The 22,183-nt window shown below is 43.7% G+C and overlaps 3 protein-coding genes across 11 annotated transcripts in view; all 3 read right to left on the minus strand.

The window, feature by feature from the left end:
- LOC146492346 (NACHT, LRR and PYD domains-containing protein 12-like) overlaps positions 1 to 22,183 on the minus strand; it is a 137,642-nt gene that overhangs the window by 42,222 nt on the left and 73,237 nt on the right. Inside the window, exon 9 of one of the 8 annotated variants that reach the window (XM_085151043.1) lies at positions 20,005 to 20,032. The exons of the other annotated variants lie outside the window; for them this stretch is intronic. Within the exon in view, the coding sequence (XP_085007169.1) occupies positions 20,020 to 20,032 (13 nt within the window). The 3' untranslated portion in view covers positions 20,005 to 20,019. Of the gene's footprint in view, positions 1 to 20,004; positions 20,033 to 22,183 lie in introns of those variants that run through there. 8 annotated transcript variants of the gene reach the window in all.
- On the minus strand, positions 357 to 18,216 carry LOC146492347 (dynein axonemal heavy chain 5-like). Of its 2 annotated transcripts, XM_085151096.1 has the most exons (8): positions 17,786 to 18,216; positions 17,644 to 17,718; positions 17,438 to 17,527; positions 4,075 to 4,176; positions 3,889 to 3,998; positions 3,635 to 3,821; positions 3,338 to 3,559; positions 357 to 3,068 (listed from the first exon to the last, which is right to left on the minus strand). In XM_085151096.1, the coding sequence occupies exons 1-6, from the start codon at positions 17,984 to 17,986 to the stop codon at positions 3,803 to 3,805; spliced, it is 597 nt and encodes a 198-aa protein (XP_085007222.1). In that variant the 5' UTR covers positions 17,987 to 18,216; the 3' UTR covers positions 357 to 3,068; positions 3,338 to 3,559; positions 3,635 to 3,802. The 2 variants fall into 2 exon arrangements, with proteins under 2 accessions (XP_085007222.1, XP_085007221.1); XM_085151095.1 differs by lacking the exons at positions 357 to 3,068; positions 3,338 to 3,559; positions 3,635 to 3,821; positions 3,889 to 3,998; positions 4,075 to 4,176 and adding exons at positions 14,025 to 14,400; positions 14,526 to 14,597.
- Positions 12,193 to 13,519, minus strand: LOC146492348 (dynein axonemal heavy chain 5-like). Its single transcript, XM_085151103.1, has 3 exons — positions 13,409 to 13,519; positions 13,028 to 13,193; positions 12,193 to 12,343 (listed from the first exon to the last, which is right to left on the minus strand). Exons 1-3 carry the CDS (start codon positions 13,491 to 13,493, stop codon positions 12,208 to 12,210), a joined length of 387 nt encoding a protein of 128 aa, XP_085007229.1. The 5' UTR covers positions 13,494 to 13,519; the 3' UTR covers positions 12,193 to 12,207.

The following is a 22,183-nucleotide window of genomic DNA, read 5'->3' on the forward strand; positions in this document are numbered from 1 at the left end:
GTTTCTGCTGCTCGGTCGTCTGCATGTTGCTGAGACTGAGCTGATGATGAAGCTGTGATGGGTTTATGGCACGTTTGGTTCTGGAGAAGAGTTTTACTGTCGGTGCAGGTGAAATGATCAGAGGTTACAGCCTCTGGCTCTGGTTAAAGTGGAGGCAGCGATCAGGACGGCTGAGCAGCAGAGGTCTCGAGGGTCCTAAAGTGTAAAAGCATCAGTGTTAGTAACACAAAGATCACAGAATGGGATCATCCACACAACACTAACATCTAAATCCACGGCAGGAACTCTTCCAGTGTCCTGAAAAATCTGTGTGCACGATGCTGAGATTAAAATCTGTCTGCTCATGCAATGCAATATTTACTAAAGTCTGGTAGAAGTTTTACTGATTTCCAGTCCACTTAGAAGACGTGTGGATAGGTGGTGGGTTGTAGAGCAGACTGAAAGCTTTAAGTTCATCCTCTGATTAAAAACTCAGACCCACAGATACAGGAAGTATAACCCTGGTGTAAGACAGGAAACAGCAACACGGCAGCCATCTTTTTCCTCCCATGATGACCAGTGTCCCAGCAGAAGCTGGGGTTTGTTAGATCCTGTTCGATCCAGAGGAAACAGGCTAAAAGAGTCGATCAGGGGGGATCATGGTTTTATTATGTGCTCGTTATGATTGAAGCTCTGGTTGTGTGTTAGAGACAGAACCTGCAGATTCCTCCACTCTGCCTCCTCCTCTGCAGGAATCAGCCTCTTGGCTGGTTTTATTCACCAACGTGAATAAAATCATCAAACTAATCCAAGTTCATTGTGAAATGCCTGAAAATGGAGGAATAAATCTGTCAGTTACCGTATAAAGTTTGAGTTTGTCAGTGTTTTACACGGAGACGGTCGTCAGATGTTGAATGTTTAGCATGAATGTTCCACATCTGGAGAAACCTTCAAGATTAAAGCCAGTGAAAAGTGAAGCGTTTCTGCAGCAGCCGCACTTCCTGCAAACGTGTTCTTTCAAAATAAAGTGAAGAGTCTAAAATTATATTCACGACAGGTTTAAAGGTGAAGGTGGTCACATGGTTTTAGTGGAATGCCTACGTGGGCGCGTCTGAGTGATTTTGATTCAGATTCGTGCAGCGTGGAGCAGTAAACACTTGTTTTTGTTCATCTGGACTCATGAATGATTCCAGTTAGCACATTTCCAGCCAATGAAACGTAACTACAGATGAAGACAAACACATTTAAGCTGCCTGACTCTCGAGTGTGGGTGCATGTTCCCATTTTCAGTCTGTTTTAGTTTTCAGTTTAGAGGAACGCTGCAAACTCACAAAAACTTCTTTCTTGTGAGGTTTTGTTGGCAGACTGATAAAAGCAGCAGCAGCTGGTGTTTGATGAGCAGACGTGTGTTTCCTGTTCTGTAATAATCAGCTTGTTACCATCACATAATGAACTCAGCCGTGACCAATGAGGCCGTCCTTGTGCGGTTCTCTGGCGCTGATTCTGACCGTGACCTTCACCTCTGCAGGGTCGCCTCTGCTCGTGGCTGAGCTCGTGTTTGTCAGGCTGACAAAATAAAAGCTTCTTCATTTCTGTGGCTGAAGAGGAGTCTGCTCTTCTTCACCAACAGGAAGGGAAACATTTCTCACTGATTCTGAAATCTTCACTTGTCTCACAAATTCACAGTAACACACACGGTTGTGTTTTCATATCCTTGTGGGGACATCTATTTGACATCATGCTCTCCTCAGCCTTTTACTCTAACCATTAAGACTGAATGCCTAACCCTGACCTGACTGTCCCTGACACTAAAACCACATTCTGAGTCTCAAAAATGTCTTCAAACTTGTGGGGACGGGCATTTTGGTCCCCACAAAGACATGTAAACATGCACACACACAGGTATTAATGACCTCACAGGTTCATGTTTGGGGCTTTTAGCATCTTTGTGTGTCGGTCAGATTTAATTCACTCTTGTTTTGAGGTTTTGTGCCTTTTTGTTTCATTCTTTGTGCGTTTATTTTCTCTTTAAGCCTTTCAGGACTCGTGCTGTTGGCTTTTTCCTGGTGTGTTATTAGTGTTTTTAATTTCTAAACTTATTCTAAAAGAAGGACCGATGGAACATTGATGTGAAAATAAACATGATCATTTAATGTTTTTGTCAATCATTAAAAAATAAATCCTGGTCTTTCATTTTGGTGCTGCATTGTTCACAGAAACACATATTTTCCTGTTTCTTTCTGTTTGTGTGTTTCTGCTTTTGCCTGTTTAGCGCTGCTGAGCAGGAAAACCCAGACGAACAAAAACCTCTTTTAAGTAAATGTTTGAGTCACTTTGGGTCTGAACTGTAAAAAACTGCAGACTGAAACAGATTTGAAGGCATCACAGGAACAGCCTCACATTCAAAACATGAAAGAGAGGACTTTTATTTTGAAACACACAGGAAATGACAGAGGGAAAGTTTTTTAATTAAAACAAATTATTATTTTATGCATTCTAAGTTCATACAACCACCAAAACTGTGATGATCCTCACATCAGCTTTACTGTGTGAGGTCACATACACGATCATTAATGTTACTATTATTATTATTATTATTATTATTATTATTATTACTATTATTATTATTATTATTATTATTAGAGACTTGCAGAGAGAAGAGGTGGAAACATTTTGATTTTCAGAAATTTAACAGACTAAAAACCTACAAACATGTTTGGTGCTGAAGAAAAATGGAAAATATCAGAACATGAGAATAAAAAAGCTCAAACTGAAACCTGTGGGGAGGTCTGAGTGAGACACAGCAGAGCCCCACGGTGAGTGTCTGTCCGTGTCTGTGGAACAACAACGTTTGGATCACTTGCAGTCGCAGAGCAGTGCGGCGCCTCGCAGCGTCCAGTGCTCGGGCGGCTGCACGCTCCTCAGCTGCAGGGAGAAGATGAAGTTCAGGTCGGTGCGTCGAGGCTTCTTGTAGACGGGACACGAGTACAGGCTGACCGCCCCCCGCCGCCAGGGGGACGCTTACTGTCGGCCATGTTGGCTGAGCTGACGGCGAAGACGTGGACCACAGGGAGGGGGGTGAAGAGGACCTGAGGGGCCGAGACAAACTTATTATTACTGAGCAAAAACAAAAATACTTTGATTTCATTTAGTTCCTAAATTGCTGACAAATTAATTATTATTTCATCATTTTTCATTAAATTAATCTTTAAGATGTTTTTTAAAAATGTTTTTATGTTAATTTACAAAAAAACACAGAAACAGTAAAACGTTGGACTTTTGAACATTGAAGTTTTTTTTAAAGCTTCAGTTTATTATTTTAATCTAAGTTAAAAACACTGATTTTAAAAAGACAAACTTTGGGCGGAGCCTCAGCGAGTTTGGCGCCACGTCTGTCCCATCTCGCTCAATTCAGAAAGAGGCCATAGATATAGACTCCACCCACATCTTCAGGGGGCGGAGCTCAGATGACCTCCCTCATCATCTTGGTGACATCGTTGCTAAGGGTAACCGTGTCCAAGGCCCAGCCCCTGGACAGGTTGGAGCGTGTCGTCTCCTGGCGCATGGCGGTCAGGAAACCCTAAAGAAACAAAAAACATTCGGAAAGAAAACTGAAGAATTCCAAAACTCCAGATTTCCAGAACAATGAACCAACCTGCGGGTTGAAGAAGCCGGTGAGCCAGAACTGGTTGGACCGGCCGGCGCTGATCCACGCGCTGAGCTGCTGAACCAGAAGCCGAGCGTGGCCGACGGCCAGCTGAGCCTCAGCCACAGGCGCGGGATCCGAGCATCGAACATGCTGTCGAGGGCGTCGCGCAGGTCTTCAGACAGGATGATGGTCCCTGCAACGGAGGAAACACGAGTCAGATCGCGCGTCAGTGAACGTGTGTGTGTGTGTGTGTGTGTGACCTTGCTGAAGTTAAGGTGCTGAGGAAGGCCGAGTTCTGCTTCAGCTTCATCGCCTCGGCCCACGACGGTCTGGGACAAGGTCTTTCGGGGTCAGAGGTCACGGCGTCGACCTGAGAAAGATGAAAGAGATTTATAAAAGCATGTCGTGAACACTCAGAGGGAACGTTTCAGCCTCCCGACTGTGACCTTTCTCTGGAACAGCAGCAGCACGGCGTCCATGATCCTCGTGATGAGATGAGGAGGCTTCTGCAGCTTCCTCACCGTGGAGATGTCTGCTGGTTTGATGGTCTGCACACAGAGACAAACTCTAAGGCTGAACATGTGACACATCAACGTAGATGACGAGCAAACACAAAACAGTGACAACATGTGAGTCTGAGCTTCACTCAGATCACAGGAGGACAGCGTGTCGTAGAAACATTCCCCTCCTGTCTTTCATTCCTTGATTACTGCTGTGTGTATTTAAGCCCTGTGTGTTCTCTTCTCTGTGTGTCTGTGTTAATCCCCTCCATCATCCTGAGTGGTTTCCTGCACCTGTCTGCGTCTCTCTGTCCTTCACCCCGTTTGGTCATTTCAGGTTTGTTTTCCCACTTTAGGTTTACTCAGTTCTGTTTTTCACCGCCCTCGCCTTGTGTATTTACCACCTCCATTAATAAAGCTTCCTCACATCAGAAATGCCTGTTTTGGCTCCTTTAATAATTCCACATGGCTCATCCTACGAGCCGTGACACACATATCATGATCGGTTTGTGGTTTGACGGTCTCACATATTGACTGGAATCATGTGTTCTACCCAGGACCAAAAACGTCGTATTTGTTAAGAAAGCACTGAATCATTTGTACTCCGAGAGTTTAGGGCCTGTCCCTGTCAGACAAATCTAGTTCATAGATTTATTGTGGTTTCTTGCCAAACTAGAAATCAGGAAGCTGCTTTCTGCCCAGAACCACAAACCTCGTCTTTGTTAAGAAAACACAAAATGATTTGAATCAGACTGACGGAGCTCCAAGAGTTACACCAACATATTTTGAACTATTTGGCCACAATCTCTTTTCTCAGTTAAATTCATGCAGAACTTCCTTTTGTCCTGTTCTGTGGTGTCATCTCCAACCAATGCAGCATCAAACTATCTACGAGACACGCCCACTCTGTGCTTAGAAGACACGCCCACTCTGTGCTTAGAAGCACATTATGACAGCCTGACGTCAACAACATGGTAGACCTGTGTGCTGGAATATAATAGAGTCTAATAGCTTTTTTTTTTCAAAGTTTTGATAACAACAGCACAGAGTTTATACAGGTTGAATAAAGGGAGTAAATAAAGTCAGAGTGCTACTGGAGTTTTGTTCACCCAGTTAAGATGAATCTGGAACAAACTTTCTGACCAGAGACCCTATCTGTCATGGTCCCTGTGCCTGCTCAGCTGACTCGGTATGGCCACAAGTGTTTTCTTTATGTTTTGCTCCTCTCGCTCTCCTCCCGCGCTCTACCGGGGCGGAGTCACGGTGACTCCTGCCCGTGGCTCCGCCCCGCGCTCTACCGGGGCGGAGTCACGGTGACTCCTGCCTGTGGCTCCGGCACCTGCGAACGATCATCTAATCAACGCTCTCGCTACTTAAGGCGGCCGCTGGGAATGTTTCGTCGCTGGATTATTGTGTAAACACTCGTCAGTGTCGTCACTAGTCTCACGCTTCTTCCTGAGTTTCCTTCGTGCCGTGACTTAACCTGCTCTCTTCTCCCTGTGCCAGACTCGACCTGCCAGCTTGAGGATCGCCGCTACTGTGAGCGTAAGGCCAGTGTGAAAGAGCGAAGCAGAGCGTTTGGAGGAGGATCGCTGTAAATAGCCCGCTTGTGTTTCCCTCCCCGCGCCTGTGATTCCCCGGAGACCCCTACCTGCGACCTTCACTATATAGCTGCACTTGGTGTTTGTGTTTTAATAAATTGTGAACTTTCTGAGCCAGTCTGCCTACGAGTCCCTCCTGAGTCGTGACACTATCCTTGAAGGAGCTCTCAAACCAGCATCTCCTCTCTGAGAACAAAGGTTAAATGAACATTTTCAGAACAGTTAAATGTTTCTTATATACTTATAAATGTCTCACAGTGTCGACCTGTTTGCAACAACAACATGGGGCCTTTACACTGGGTAACAGTTGGGCTTAATATACACATGCTTGAATGACTTCTTCACATCAGCCTCTGTGTCTCAGTTAGACAGACAGTACTTGGTTGTAGCTGAAGAACCAAATCTGTGGATGGAGACTAAATATTTCTCTGGGAATCTTAAACTGATTTTAACAAAGTTTATTTTTATTTCTACATTTTTTATTAGATTTCTATCAAACAAAATGAAGTCTGTGTTGTGGACAAACAGTTGTGTCCACATTAACTCTCACCTCTGTCTCAGAATGACTCACAGTAAAATGAGTCAAATCTCCGTCTGAGGTTATATATATATTCTGAATGAATGAAAATGAATAAAAGATCAAGGTTATGGCTCTGAATATGACAAGTATGTCTCAAAAGGCTTCATGCTATTGATTTTTTCCACCCTTCTCCTCGTGTCCCACCACATATGAGAGCAGACGAGGTGAGGAAGAGACACGAAGAGACAGGAGTCAAAATGAGACGTCCTTCTTTCAAATCTCATGTTAAAGTGATGTCAGTGAAATGATGTTTGACTCAACTGCATCACAAACAGTTTTGTTAAAGCTCCACTAAACCTACATGTTCATGATCTCAGATATATCAGTGTTCATGATCTTTTTAAAAGAAATTAGATGATATTAGATTGACGGCAGTGATTTTGGAGTTTGTTTTCACTTCTAACATCGTATCTACAGTTTTTGTCCTCCTGTGACATTTAAGGTCAGATGAAAACCATCTGTGTTGGGCAAACTGACGCTCCTCTGCTGCCCCCTACTGGCTGTTGTCTTTTAATGAGCGATGTCAGTGATGTGCAGGGCATATACTAACTGGCCACTTTCTTAGATTTTCCTTCAAAACGGTCTTAATTCTTCCTGGAATAGATTCAACACGGTCCTGAAACATTCAGAGTTAAGTTCATGCTTTAATAGTCACTGAAGGTTGATCCCTGACAGTGTAAGTGGTGACTGACAACAATAGAAGTCTAGTTCACTGAAGTACACAGATTTACAATACGAGGGTCAGTGAAGGCAAAGCCAGAAGTGAGAAAACTGTTCCTCTCTATGAAACCTTTAAGTTTTGATGTCTGGGTTTCAAAATGCTTTCTTAAGTTTTAAAACCCATTTTGTTAGCCATTCTTTCTACTTTGTTTTTAAGCACTCGGACCACTAGAGGACACTTTATTAGAAACATGCTGCTTTGACATGTTAGTTGAGAGATTGGAGGTATTCTTACGGTATTGTTTTCCTTTACTTGAAAAAACTCAATATTTATTTGCATCTTTGCAGGCAAACATGACATTCACCAACACTTTAATCCATCCATCTAGTTAAAGTTAAGTTAAGCCTGGGAAGCTTTTGCACTTCACATAAATGACAGTTTAAATGTTGAAACCGATCCGAGTACTTGGTTGAGAGGTAACACTTTAACAACAAAAGTATAGATACGTCCTGCTCTGTATTAAAATCAGACATTTGACCGTCCTGTTGCTCCCATTGAAATGTATACAGCCTGTTTAAAATCTAAAACTTATAATTGTCCGTAGCCTGCTGTTGTTACCACTGTCCTGTTTGAAATGGATACTAACTAGCTAACTGACTGAATGCCCATTAACCTTATAACTCATGTTGTGTGTGTGTGTGTGTGTGTGTGTGTGTGTGTGTGTGTGTGTGTGTGTGTGTGTGTACAGACAGACAGCCAGGTTCATAATGGACATGAGGAAGTTTTTTCAAAAAAAGGAGCCACATTCAGGTAAAAGTGTAAAATCAAATGATCTGTCAATCAAGAATAATGTTGGATCAGTGTTTCAATGTTTATCTTTTATTAGATGTTCGTGTGGTTTGGTTATTTGCCTTTTGGTTGAAAGTACACTGAGAGAGGACTTTTTGTTAGTGACCTTAATAGTATTTTTTTATATTAATTTAATTTTTCATCTAATTGAATCTATTTGTGTATGATTGTCAGTCCAAAGAGGGAGAGAGGAAAGAGGGAACGTGAGGAGAAAGTACAAGGTCAGGAAGAAGCAGGTAAGAAAACAGACAGGGAACAGTGACAGACACAACAGAAACTGTTAAACTGACAAAGAGAAAAAACCTGATTTTACTCACAATCTGGAAGTTGTGTCCTCCCTATATTAAAGCTGCTAAACAGAATCTGCAAAACAAACTGGGTTGAAACATTTTGACCCTCTTTAACAACATTCCAACATAACATTATCATTGATCGGGGAGATTAAAATTAATGAGATATTTTTATGTGGTTCAGCCACAACTCTACTGAAACCTCAGCCAGTAATAGGTCGGCCAACTTTTGGACCGTCCAGTTGTCTGTATGACTGCCGCAGTACGTACATCACATTTGCACACTATCAGAAAGAGCCAAACAGCCCTGGTGGAGTGAGGAGCTGTAAAGAGAAGCAGATGCTCTGTTTATATTCTAAACATGTTTTAAGCTTGTTTCAAAGATTCTGTACTGCAGCTTTAAATGTTTTCCAAAAGCACACAAACACTTATCAGTGTTTCTCAAACTTTTTACAGTGTGGACCACCTGATAAAAATGTCAAGCTCTCCCAAGGACCACTATGAAAGCATGAAACTCATCAATCTAACAACACAAAATTAGTATCTGCAGTAAAGATGTTTTCATGCATTGTATACATTCTACCACAGGCAAAGTTGCCTCCATTTTTATATTCTTTTTTAATATTTTGTAATAATTTCTTTGTAATAATTTATTCTGTTTCGGGAGTGTTTTTTATGTATCTGTATTATATTATACAAACACATTAAAAGTGAAACTGTCCAAAAAATGCACTCAGTTTACTTCTTACTCACTATGAGCATCATTCATTATTCTCCTCCAGTAATTAAGGTTAGGATATGTATTTTTTTATTCCAATCCATTCTTCTTTTGCAGCATTTAATTAACCTTTATCAGATTTGATGGTTTTGTTACAGACTTTTCAAAAAAGTGTTTTGCTTTTCTTTCACAAATGTGGGATTAAATTGTTAAAATGTACAAAACAGTGATGTCATGTTTTGTGACGAGGACCCAGGCACAGAGAGACTTGATGAATTTAAGAATCTTATGATTTAATAAAGAAATTTGCAGACTTGCACAGAGATGGTAAAATTATGATGACTGATAAAGGAGACGAAGACGACAGACGATGAGGACAGGGAGGATGCAGGGACCGACAGAGACGGGGAAGAAGTCTCATTGTGACGAGTAAAGTGTATCTTGGCTGGCTGAGCAGCTCTCTGGGTGCTCAGCACCAGCATCATTAATTTGATGCTACAAGTGCCTAAAGCAGGTGCCCGAGAGGATCACATATGGAGAATGATGTATGGCCACATCTGCGCATCTCGTTTAGTAGCAGCCTTGGATGAATAGACTGTTGTGTTGCTTTAAGAGGCCCCATAGGCAGATTAGCTCTTCTAGTCCAAGACAAAGCTCAGATTATAGAGGCAGTGCCATTTCACATCCTCTGAACACCCACAGTCCCGCACAACTCCTACAGATTAAGCTGTGATGAAGCTCCACTGTGATGATGATGATGCTCCCGTGCGCACACTCTCCAAAAGGTTTATCGACCCAAAGTGACCCACAGGAACATTTTATTACTAACAGTCATGGAGGTCATGCTGAGCAGGGAGGGGATGATACGGATCAATAGCACTGTAGTGTAACATGGGTAAAAAAAAGCCATGAGGGGAGATCAGGTAGAGAACATGAAGGTCCAGTCACACTAAATGGATTCATTTTTACCAACAAGTGCTTTAAAGAGAGCTCCTGCTTGGCACAAACACCTGTGTGCCTTCAGAGACTCAACTTCCATCAAATATTTAATGAAGGCACAAGTGCATAGGCAGCAGTCTGTGTTCAGAAAAACCCAAAACATTTGATTCAAATTTAGAACAAAAACACCACAGTGGGAGGGAAACAGAGAAACTGGCTTCTTTTTTCCACTATAACTGTGTTTACAGGCCGTCCCAGTCTTTATCTGTCTCACACACTCGACCAAATAACAAACACAAAATAAAAAAGGAACATCTCACATAAATAAATACAGAAAGAATCCAAAAGTAGCTATATTAGTAGTGAAACAAACAAGAAAAGCATTTAAAAACCAAACGTGTAAAATCAGTCAGTGCGTGATTACATTGCTCCACCCATCAAAAAGTGACCTGTGTGAATATCAGCATCTCATTTATAGGACTGATGAATGTTGGTTGGAACATTTGTAGTCCAATCATACTTCACAGACATCTTTAATCCTTCACTGAGTCAGGCTGTTGTTCTCACAAGCCTCAAACTCTCCACCATCATTCCTGTGCTGAAGTAGTCGTGTCCCTCCTGCATGAAGGACGACTGTCCGGTCCCACTCACCTCCATCATTATGAAGAGCTTTGAACAGTTCGTCATGCATCAAATCAAAACTTCCCTCCAACCTGGATCCATGTCAGTCACATACCGCTCAAACCGCTCGACCGATGATGCCATTTCAACTGCCCTCTTATTCAGCCCTCACACATCTGGACACTCATACGTTAGAATGATGTTCACAGACTTCAGCGTTCAACACCATCTTTCCCCAGCAACTCGTTCACAAACTGGATCTGCTGGGCATCAGCACCTCGCTGTGTAACTGGCTGCTGGATGTCCTGAGAGGAAGACGGCAGACAGGTCGGCAGCAACACCTCCAGCACAAGAACACTGAACACAGGCTCCCCAAGGATGTGTGTCGAGCCCCTTCTCTTCACTCTGCCTCTCATTTCTTATCATTTTCAGTGTTTTAAAAGGTGAAGTGTTCAAAAGAACAACAGCACCTGATCTCTGCTGAGCTGTTAAAGAGCTCTTCTTTTAGGATGTGATGATAAGACAGCACACAAACTTACAATTACATGATAATAACACATTTGTAATACACAACATTTGGCTTGTAATTGGTGACATCTGTAACACCACATTTGTGATTGAGACCTTTTGAGGTCAACATGGTGACTGAGGACAACGGGTCCTGCAGAGTCAGTAGTTTCTATTCAGCTGTTTTGTTTTTCATGTCTTCTCCTCCATCATCAGTTATCAGGAGAGCAGACAGTCAAAGTGCAAGAATTCAAAGAAACACAGAGATTCTCCTTACAGAGCAGACACAGCACAGATGTTTCCTTCATCGTCCTTCTCACTCATTTCAGCTTCTTTTCATTTCTGTCACTGACACCAAGTAAAGCCGCCCTCTTCCTCTGAGCACCAGCTTTTCTATTATTACAAAGAAGAAGAAACCATTAAAACACCAAAGCACAAACACACTGTGGAGCCTTTTTTGTTTTCTTAACACACTTTGACAGAAACTGAAAGCACAAAGCTGCTCCACAAACACAGGATTAAGAAAAGAAGAAGATTTCTGTCAGGAAGCATATCTGGAATAATATTCAGGCCCAATCTGACACACAGACCATAATAATAAAAGTGGAGAATGATCAGAATCATTTCAGAATTTTCAAATAAATCAAGATTCAGTTTTGGCAGCAGAGCACAGGGATGCACATGAGACTGAAAATCAAGTCTTCTGTATCTTTGTAAGTCCTGTGACTGTCTGGCAGTCGGTGACCTTCACCTCTGATGAAAAACTGAAATGAGATCTTTTCTCAGCTGATTTTAAAAAGAAATGTGAGTAATGATCCAATCAATCATTGTTATTGTTGGCCAATACTGTGAAGACCAAACTAGGATTCACGTAAACACTGAGATTCAAAGTATAATTCAATGATTATTGTCATACAGGCTAAATGACAGATAGTATTTTTCTATTTTGTATCGTATGTTATTCTGTTTATCTGATTCTATTGTTTCCCCTTGAAATCTCCTCTAGTTTGCGCTGATCCAGGACGTCACAGGTCTTGGATTCAGTTGTGGAGACGATGGTCTGGTAGCGAACACAGATCTTCTCCACGCCCTCCACCTGAAACACACCTGAGCTCAGTTTGAATCCGTCTCATTTCTGGAAAATAGACTTTTGACACGATTAATAAATAATAAAAGGAGGAAATACATTTATACAAAATCATTACAAATGTCCATTCATCACTGTAGCTTTGCATCGACCTTAATTCGACCATTTTTATATTATAAATGTCTTATTCTAATTATTATTGTGCATTGATGAATATCTGATGGAGTCACTTGTTTCTAATCTGACAATCATCCACCTTCATGCTCTGCAGAGCAGCAAGGCTCTCCAGCGTGGACGCCATGTCGGCCATCTTCTCCAGACGGCGGCAGAAAGAGTCAAACTTCCCGAAGATGTAGTTCTCACTGAAAACACGCACACACGTGTGTAAAGGTTAGCGTGACGCTGCTGACACGCTCTGACTCAGAGTCAGTTACTGATCAGCTGAAGTCAAACTGTCTGTTCTCAGGGTTTTCTCTCAGTTTGTCTCTGACGCTGTGGAAGCTTCACTGATACACACACACACACACACACACACACACACACACACACACACACGCACAGTGTTGATGTTGTACTTGCACATAAACCTCTACATTGGACTCTGTGTCGCGCCATACCTGCCACCTACTGGTCAGCCAGTGTAAGTGCACAAAACATTTCTTCAAACCAAGATGGAAAAATACATGTTTAAAAAAATGAAGTTCAAAAATCTTTTTTCATCCCTAAAGATGAATAAAAATACTAAAGAATAAATCCTGATTGATGTCGTCATAATTCCTGCATGAAAGGGTTAAAAACTATTCTACAAACAAACAAACACGTGAATATTTTGGAACATTTCAACTTTAAAGAGCAGAAAGAGAAAGAACAGAAAGTTATATTGTGTAAAAGTGGTTTTGTCCTGAAGTCTCAGAGTGGAGACTAAACTGTTGCAGGTCTGAGGAGCTTCTGTCCACAGACGTCAGATCATGTTTGATAAACTGAGTTTAAAGTGAAACCTGTAAATGCTGACGCTACAGGAGATCCAGCTGAGAGGACGCGTCTACCTGTTGAAGGTCACCGTGCGGCTCTTCCAGAGCTCCAGCTCGGCCGACGGCCCGACGTCGTCGGCCTCTTTCCTCATCTGCTCGCTCTCCGTCAGCACCTGCTTGATTTGATTGGTCCACAGGGTCGACGCCTCCTCCAGACGCTCCACCAGCTCACTGTTATTGGCTGAGAGCGAAACACACGAGTTCCTCTAAACACACGTGAACACGGACTCATTATTTCAAAGAAGCCATCGTCTCAGGTCAGATGCTTCCTTCAGCTTCCACAGATAAACTGGTTTGATTTAGCTGAGAGTAGATTTTTAAAGCTTTAAATGATGTTTCCTGTATTTCCAACAGTCTTATTGTTTGTGTGAGATGTGAACAGCTTGAGCTTCATACCTGCTGCTCTGTAGTCTGCAGGGCTGCTCAGCTGGCTGATGGCGTCAGGAAGCTCCACGTGCTGCAGCTGCAACTTTCTCTCCATGTTCAGTCGGGCTGAGCTCAGATTACTGACAAACTGATCCACCGAGGACAGGAAGGACCGGATGTGTGGACACGAGGCGCCGTCCTGCACAGAGCCCCACGACTGGGCACAGGGTCAAAGGTCAGCAATAACAACAAAGGTTAATGTGTTTCCTGTTTCACTTTTTACCTTATTCACAGCCAAAAGCATCAGGAGGAGCACTGCACACAAATCAGACTTTTCATGGATCATTATGTAACAGCTGCTCTACAGTCAAAGCCCACAAAGAGAAACCAGCAGCTACAGATAAGCCCAAGGTGTGGCCTCCAGTAACACTGTGAGGAACCTTGGAGTCATGTTTGACCAGGACATGTCCTTCAACGCACATATTAAACACATATGTAAGACTGCTTTCTTCCATTTGTGCAACATCTCTAAAGTTAGAAATATCCTGTCTCAGAGTGACGCTGAAAAACTAGTTCCTGCATTTATTACTTCCAGGCTGGACGACTGTAATTCATTATTATCAGGAAGTCCTAAAAACTCCCTGAAAAGCCTTCAGTTGATCCAAAATGCTGCAGCAAGAGTCCTGACAGGGACTAGAAACAGCAGATTTCTCCTACACTGGCTTCTCTTCACAGGATTGACCCCTCATGGCTGCCCCTCCCTGCCCCTTTCTTTGCTTTCAGTCTCTTCCTGTTTAAAGAGAGTTCTTCCTTCCCACCATCAACAAAGTCTTCATATATGGCGTCATGTGATCACTGGAAGCTTAAAACATCTCCCTTGTTGTGCTCAGTGAAAGCCTGAATGGATGGAGGTGTTTTACCTGCTGCGACCTGAGAGCAGGTAACATGATGTGAGTCAGCAGAGTTTCCAGACTGTTCAGGACGCCGCCGCCGCTGCAGTCCAACACGCCAAAGTTCACTTCCTGGAAACATCAGGTTGCACGAGAAGATCAGAATGATTGGCTGCATCCATGTCACAGTCAACCAATGAGGTCTGTGCAGTTTGTTAAATTTGCAGGTGAGGAGGTGACCCAGACCAGTTACTGACCTGCTGCACGTTAGCGGTGGTTATGGCCTTCTCAGTGGTTCTCAGGAAGAACAGACATTTCCCCAGTAAAGGCTGGAAATACAGAACGTGATGGAGTTCAGATTCCTTTAACGTGACGCAGACAGAGCACTTCCTCTGCACTCTGTCACCAAAGTTCACCATGCAAAGGAAAACCTTTCATGGGCTTTAAAGACGGGGTGGTTGGAGAGCTCTGCAGGCTGCTCGTTACCAGTGATGGGAGTAACGCCGCTACTTTTTTCAGTAAAGAGTAATCTAATTACTATTCCTATCGTTACAACGCCGTTACAGTTACTAACAAGAAAATGTGGGGCGGTGCGTTACTATGTTTCAACAAACAGACGGTTGAAGCTGTGTTCAGCTTCCAGCAGCTTATATCAGCTGCAGGAAGTAGCTGTAAGTAATCTGGGCGCTGCAGCTTTAAGCAGCTGTGCTCCCGCAGACAGACCATCACTTTTTGGCACAACAGCTGGAGCTCAGGGGGCAAAACAATCGCATGAGTGCTGCTGTTTGACTGAGGAAGAATAAAGGAGTCGTGGTCAATCACATGACCACTTACAGACAAAGCAACAAGGTGATATATACCAGTTTATAAACTGTGTTGATAGGCCAGTAAAACCAGAGTCATGATAAACAATATATACGCGTGTTTGTTCCTCAATAGTTTCATGTTTCCTGTCTAAGGACAGCAGCGAGCACTCTCTGCTTATGAGCTGCTGTCAGACCTGCAGGTATCAGGCTGTGATCTTCTCCTTTATACTGGACACTAATTATTATTTTGCAGTGGCTCAAATCATTTGTGTGGCGTCTTATTGAAGAACAGCTGATTGTTCTGGAAATAGTTTAATGTTATTAAAAAAAAGGGTAAAAGGTAAATGGCTGCAAATAACTTGTGTGTATAATTTTCAAATTTATATTTACATTTAAAGTTATGAAAACGATTCGTTAAACATGTTCGTGGTTGTTACAGTAAAAAATATAACTTTTTTGTTTTCTGTCTGATTTTAGATCAATTGTGTTAATACAGTTTGTCAACATGAAAACATAACTGCAGATTCAGACACGTGAGGTTGTGCTGAAAAGAATGAGACCAAACAAGGCAAAGTAAATAATTTTTAAAGGTAAATGTAGAGGAAACATCAAAAGTTGTCACGGCTGGGGCAGCAGTCGTGTGGTGGAATGAATGAGGACCCGAGATGCAGACGGCGGTGGAGATGCGAGTGGAGATTTATTTACAGTGAAAATAACAAAGGTGAGGGAAGAAGCGAACATCAAGCTAAACTGGGAAAAACTAACAGACAAAGCAGAAAACATGAGGGCAACAGGGAAACACAGAGATGACACGAAGAAGGCAGAGAGACGTGGAGACACACCGATGGACACGGAGACACACAGAGTCATGCAGACGACGCCACAAGCAACACAGGCAGACACACACTATAAATACACACGAGGTAATGAGGGGATGACACACAGGAGGGGAGCACAGCTGAACCACAAGACGAGACACAAACCTTCAAAGTAAAACAGGAAACACACAGACTGTTTTACAACACAAGGACACGAACAGAGCACAGAGGACAGACACAGGCAGGGCTGAGAAAACACGGAAGCACTAAACATAAGAACCAAACCCTAAGAACTAAAACAAAATCAGAATAAACACCAAACACAAGATGAAACCAAAAGGAAACACAAAACGCTGCGACCCAGGACCCTGACAAAAGGAGTTCACAATGGCCAATTATACCCTGGAGCCCAGAGGGTACTCTTAAAGTAACACAATAGTTACTTTTCCTAGTAATTAATTACATCTAGAACCTTGTCACTCAGTTACTAAGTTACTTTTTTGAAGAAGTAATTAGTAAATATAATTAGTTACTATTTGAAAGTAACTTGCCCAACACTGGATATGAGCGAGTTTCCCAGCTGATGCAAACTGGAAAGCTTCTCCTGTTTGAAGTGGATCTATTCAGCTTTTATTTCCTGATCATTTTAAGCATCAACAAAGTTTCTAACAACAAGCAACAGTTTGTCATCATTCATAAACTCTGACGTCACAGGAGTGTTTTTATTCCTGTCCCATGTTTGAAAGTTTCTGCATATCAGAGCTGCCAACACGGCACCGACTCAGGCTGGAACTGACTTTAAATCCTTCATCATTCATGATCCTGTTAAAACCACATCCAGGGGAAATGTTATTAGCATGTAGCCTTTAGCTCATGTTCGGATTGCTGCTCCTCCATGTTTGTAGTCCTTTTTTCTGTGAATAAGTGTTTGTGGAGCTTTGAGCTCCTCAGACTTCGGCCTCTCGACCTCCTGATGTTCAGCCTGCAGCTGTCAGTCATCCAGTGTTTGCTCAAAGACTTTAATCACCTCGTTAACCAAACAAAGCAGCACAGTTTGATCCATGGAAACACAAACACGCTCAGGCTCATCATCTCTGAACAGCACAATGATGAATCGTAGGCTCGGGATTGTTTGGAGCTTAAAGAGAAATCAGATACATCAGAACACAAAAACCCCGAGAGGTGGATCAATGTGACGTCACACACCTGAGCTCTGAGTCCTCGAGTCTGATCCAGGCTCGTGCTTTAAGACACGTTTCTGTGTAACCCTCAGCTCAGGTGTGTTCAGGACATTTGCTTGGAAGAAGCCGTCTGTGGATAAATCCTGCTCTCCACCTCAGCTGTCAGGTTTATCCAGAGAACGGCCGTCCTGACTTCCAGCAGCCCCACAGTCCTCGTTTCTAATAAACTGGCATCACTGAAATGAACTGTCTGCCTCGCTGTTCAATAATCTGCTCTTTGCCAATTTCCCAGCAGAACCTTCCACTCATATCAGCATTTTTCTGTGATTCTCACATTAACTAAACATAAAAAGCTGAAGCCAACCTCAGAGTTCCCCGTAGTGAGGAAGAGTTTCCTCTGAGCCACAGCTGAGTTTGATGCGTCCACAAAGGAAGACTGACGGGAGGACAGACTCTGGGAGAAAGGCAGATATTAAAAGATATGAATACAAAGTACGGTGCAACAAACAGCAGATTATGAAGAGCGGTTAGACCTTCATGTGTCAGTCATTGAAATGTGATCAAAGTTACCTGTTTGACATCCTGATAGAAGAAAATCAGCTTCTTGGATCCGTTTGCAGCAAAGAATTCATGGATCAGACTGAACTGGAAGAATCAGACATTAATGACTCAAAGGTTCAACTCTGAGGAAGGATCACGTCTCTGAACTTACTCTGTCATCAGAGACCATGGCGTCTTCCACCGCCGCCTCCTCCAGGCTGCCGGCGTCTGCCAGCCTGCTCATCAGGTATTTATGTCGGGCATCCAGAGCTGCCCGCCGTTCCTCCTTCACGGCTCTCGCCTGTTTGGCTACTTCTCTCCTCGCCTCATTGGACAGCAGCATCATCCTTTTACCAGACACCTGGAGAAACATCAGCTCAATCTACAGACGCAGAGACCAGTGAGAGCTTGGCCCAAACATCTGCAGGTTTCTGAGGACCACGTTTGACCCTGACTGGAGGCATCGATTCTGAGTGTGACTGCCTAAACTGAGCTACTGCCCCCCCTCCACTGAGACGTTCTCCTGTGATGTGTCATGGGGGGAAGTGTTCCTCACGGTTGGACTCGTGAGAAGTTCAGTCAGTTTATTCAAACTTTTAAAAAGACGCATTTTCAGTCTCTGGATTTCAGCAGAAACAAATGTGAACACAGCACTTTTTGATTGAGTATAAAAGGATGAAAGAGTCAGTGATTAGTAACATTGTTGCTGACTGATGCTGTTGTAGAGCTGTCTTTGGATCCTCACGTTCCTGGAAGCCTTCCCTGGATTGCTCATATATCATTAACTTGTTTGTGTTCAGTAGAATCAGGTGTTGTGGATGCAGGTCGTAGCTGTGTGAGGCCTGTACAGTCAGCGCTGTGTGAGCGCTGTGTAACGTTAGCTTAGACTTCTTTCTGTTGTTATCATCCTTCAGGTTCATGTTGTTTTCATTATGCATCACAGGAAGTGTGGGTGGCTGTTAGCCTCACAGCTCATGGAGAGTTGCTGCTGCTCTGCCTCCTTTTTGATGTTTCTGCTCTTTGTGGCTTTGTGTTACTTTGTGTCGTGTCTGAAACAAAGTGAGTCCATGTTACTAACTGTAGTCGGCTCTCTGTCTCATGCACAGCTGACTGTTGTCTGAATGAAAGGATTTTTATACTTTGTGTAATCTGTTGGGTCTTTGAGCCCTTTTTAAACAGCATATGAGCCATATGTATGTGTGTATATGAAAGGTTGTTTGTAAGACATCAAATTGTTGCTTATTCTACAGCTGTTGCTGTGCCTGATTGGTCGACTCGCTCTAAACTGAAGGTTGACTTGATTATTTTGTTTTTTTACATTTTGTCAATAAACCAACTTCTTTATGATTTGAACGGCGTCTCTGACGTGTCACAGGCCTGTCAGCTTTCTTGGTGATTGGTATAGTTTTGAGCTTCATGCTCTGGCTGTTGTTGGGTTTTCCTCTTTCATATTAAAGCTTTTGTCCTACATTTGGCTCTAAAGTCTAATTCTAATCCCAGCACTGTGTCTGGGTGTGTGATGGTTGTTTTCCCTGCTCTTTCTCATGAAACAGTCACAACATTCTCAGTCCAACTTTCACTCTTTGCTGCGTTTGCTGCAGCTGCAGTGAACATGGTGCCGTTTGCCTTTAAGAAAGTTGTGCACAAAGGCTTTTTCTCTAGCAGACAGCTGTGTGGCTAAAAGTCAGATCACCTCCTCCCATCATTTTTTACCACCTCAGTCACACTGGACTGAAACAAGAGTGAAACTAGGAAGAATCAGAGTTTGTTCAGTGACTGCACTGATTTCCTTCATATTCACAAACTGATTCTAAGTAGTTGCATCAGCCAGCTAATCACCCGGACACTGAGCGTCCAACACGCTCCCTGAAGGGAAACGATTACATCCTCCAAACAATCACAATCTGTCTCTGAATGACTGGAATTATTCTCTGATTTGTCAATAACTGGAATTTATCAATGCAGACACGTTGCCAACATGATGAAGTCAGTCTGAGTCGCATCTCTTTGGCTAACTTAACTCAAGTGGTTGCCGACTATTCTGGTTATATTCCCATATAACAGCAGGGTTGCTGAGCACCTCTGTCACTCTGCACTTCTGTTCCCAGTTCTCTTTTGTGGAGGAATTTTCCAGGAATTCCTGGGACCAGCTTTCCATGAGAGACCCGATCAGGAGCGACTGTCCTGGACACTCCCAGCATCACAGGGACTCACAAACCCGTCTACCACAGTGAGAAGACTGATCGTCACAGGCCCACATGTAGCTTTAGATCACACGTGTGCACTTCCTGTGGTCACTGCTGTAACTCTAGACTCACCGAGGGGCCAGTGGTTGGTGAGGCAGCAGCAGCTGAAGTCATGTGACTAATGGCTCTCAGGTTCTGTCCTCCTATTGGCCGGTGTCCTTCACCTGTCACACCTGGTCAAGAAAGAGTGAGAATGTTCAGAGCTTTAATGGAAAAGAATATTATTACATATAAAAGGCCTCTAACAAGTATTGTAGTGTTCATCAGGATGAAGTCCATCATGAACACTTCAGAGTGGTTCAGACAGTCGGTGGTTTCATCCACAGAGCCTCCAGTCTGCATATCAAAGGATCCTGAGGAATGACAGTGAACCCCGAGTTCCCCTCATTACATTCATGTGTGTGACTGTGAGGAAAAGGTGATTGTATGAACGTGTGTGAGCGAGTGAATGAGGCTTGTATCAGAGTGGAGATAATGTCAGCGGCACAAGCTGGACGCTGCAGGTGTCACATGTGAATCTGTGCATCAGTGTCTGCACCTTTGTGGAGGTGAAGCTCAGGAGGTTTGGATTTGTTCAAAGCTCTGTCTGCTCCATCTTTCTTTCCCTCAGGCCTCTCCAGATCAGGAAGGAGGTCCTGTTCTCCTTCTCCCTCCTGGATTTCTGGATCCAGGGAAGGATCAAAGTCTCTCAGCCCAGCATCACAGCTTCTGGCTGGGGGAGGACTGGAAGTTTCAGCTGGAGGCTGAGAGCCTGGATCTGCCATCTGAGTCACAATTCAAATATTCTCAGTAATCTCAAAAAGCAACAGAAAGGTGCCATTTTCATGACCAGTGGGTTATCCAGCAGTTTGATTCATGTCAGCAGCATTTAGTTTGTAACTGCTGACTCACCTCTGGCTGTATCCTGCTCTCAGGGTCACAGTGGACACTGTACCTTTGACCGAAGCTGCAAAGACAGTCAGCAGGGGTCTGGATGCATTCAGCACCACGTCCTTGTTGGGCAGACACCTTCAGTGACAGGACAGTTTATTATGCTGCTAACGTTAATAAGTCTGTTCACCTGTAGAGCTCATTTAAACACATCAGCTGTAGAACATCATGTGTCATGGCGTGTCCAAATTCACAGGCTGCATCCTCCTGAGGACCCGGCCTTCAAGGTCTACGTGGGCCGGGTCCTCCAAAGGTCGGGTAGGCGGGAAGTGAGCGGCTGTGACGGTCTGGCCTTCAGATCCGCGTCACCGCTGTCTCGGTGGAGTTTAATAAAGTCAGCCGTCTGCTCCTTGCTATCTAAAATATAACAGGACACTGGAGTAAACTCTCGACCGTCTCACACTTCTGTTTAATCAGTTTTCTGTTTGACGTTTATTCAGCTGTGTGAAAACTGTAACTTCAGCCAAACCAAACAAACAACACTGAAAAAAGCCAAACGATGTGTCGGGAGTCCGCTGTTCTCGCCGGCTCTAATGACCCTCGACCTCCCGGTCAGCTATCAAGATGGTGGGTAACAGACGTCTCCAAAAACGTCAGAGCACTTTTGCAAATATGTGATATCTTGACAAACCGAGCAGATATTTGAAGTTTACACACCTACATTCTCAAACAGGAGCCCCAGCAGAGATGGATGGCTGGCGCGGCTCTCCGGAGCCCCCAGTCAGAGCAGATGCAGGGCCAGCAGGTGTGGAGACCCCTGGCTGAGGCAGCTGAAGCTGTGGGTGGCAGTCAGCCAGCTCAGGATGCCTTTTGGGCTGCAGCAGCATAAAATCCTCAGCAGGCTGGGTAAGCTTGCGTGAGCTCTCTGTGGAGGCTGTTGCAGCTGAGATGGCTCACCCGAGCGGTGCAAACTTAGTTACCTTCAAGGCTCCAGAGTCAGCTGAGGTCAGCAGCTCAGCCTCTGGGGAGGCCCTGGGGAGGTTACAATCCCTGGAACAGCCAGGTCTCTACAACCAGAAACAGCCTTTGCATGTGCAGCTTCAGAACCAGACTTGAAGTTCCAGTTAGTGTCCGATGTCCCAGAAACACTCAGGAGCTCACTGAGCAATCTCTTGAGGCCAACACTCAGAAAATCAAACAGTCTTTGGCTGAGCCTTTGTGGGAACATTTATCGTCTCTGCTGGAAAGGTGGAAACATCTGGGAGATGCAGCCTTAACACACTGGGTTTCACAAGTCCTTGGAGGCAGCTCACTAAACTCAGGGATGCAGACAAAATCAGCACTTGCAGGAACACAATGTGCCCTCTCACAATGAGCTTGGAAGCAGAAACTGAGTTTTCCTCACTGACTGTTTTAGACAGTATTGTGGGAGCAACACAAAAAGCAGCTTCAGC

Source organism: Neolamprologus multifasciatus, chromosome 23, assembly GCF_963576455.1.
Source record: "Neolamprologus multifasciatus chromosome 23, fNeoMul1.2, whole genome shotgun sequence".
Classification (NCBI taxonomy): Eukaryota; Metazoa; Chordata; class Actinopteri; order Cichliformes; family Cichlidae; genus Neolamprologus; species Neolamprologus multifasciatus.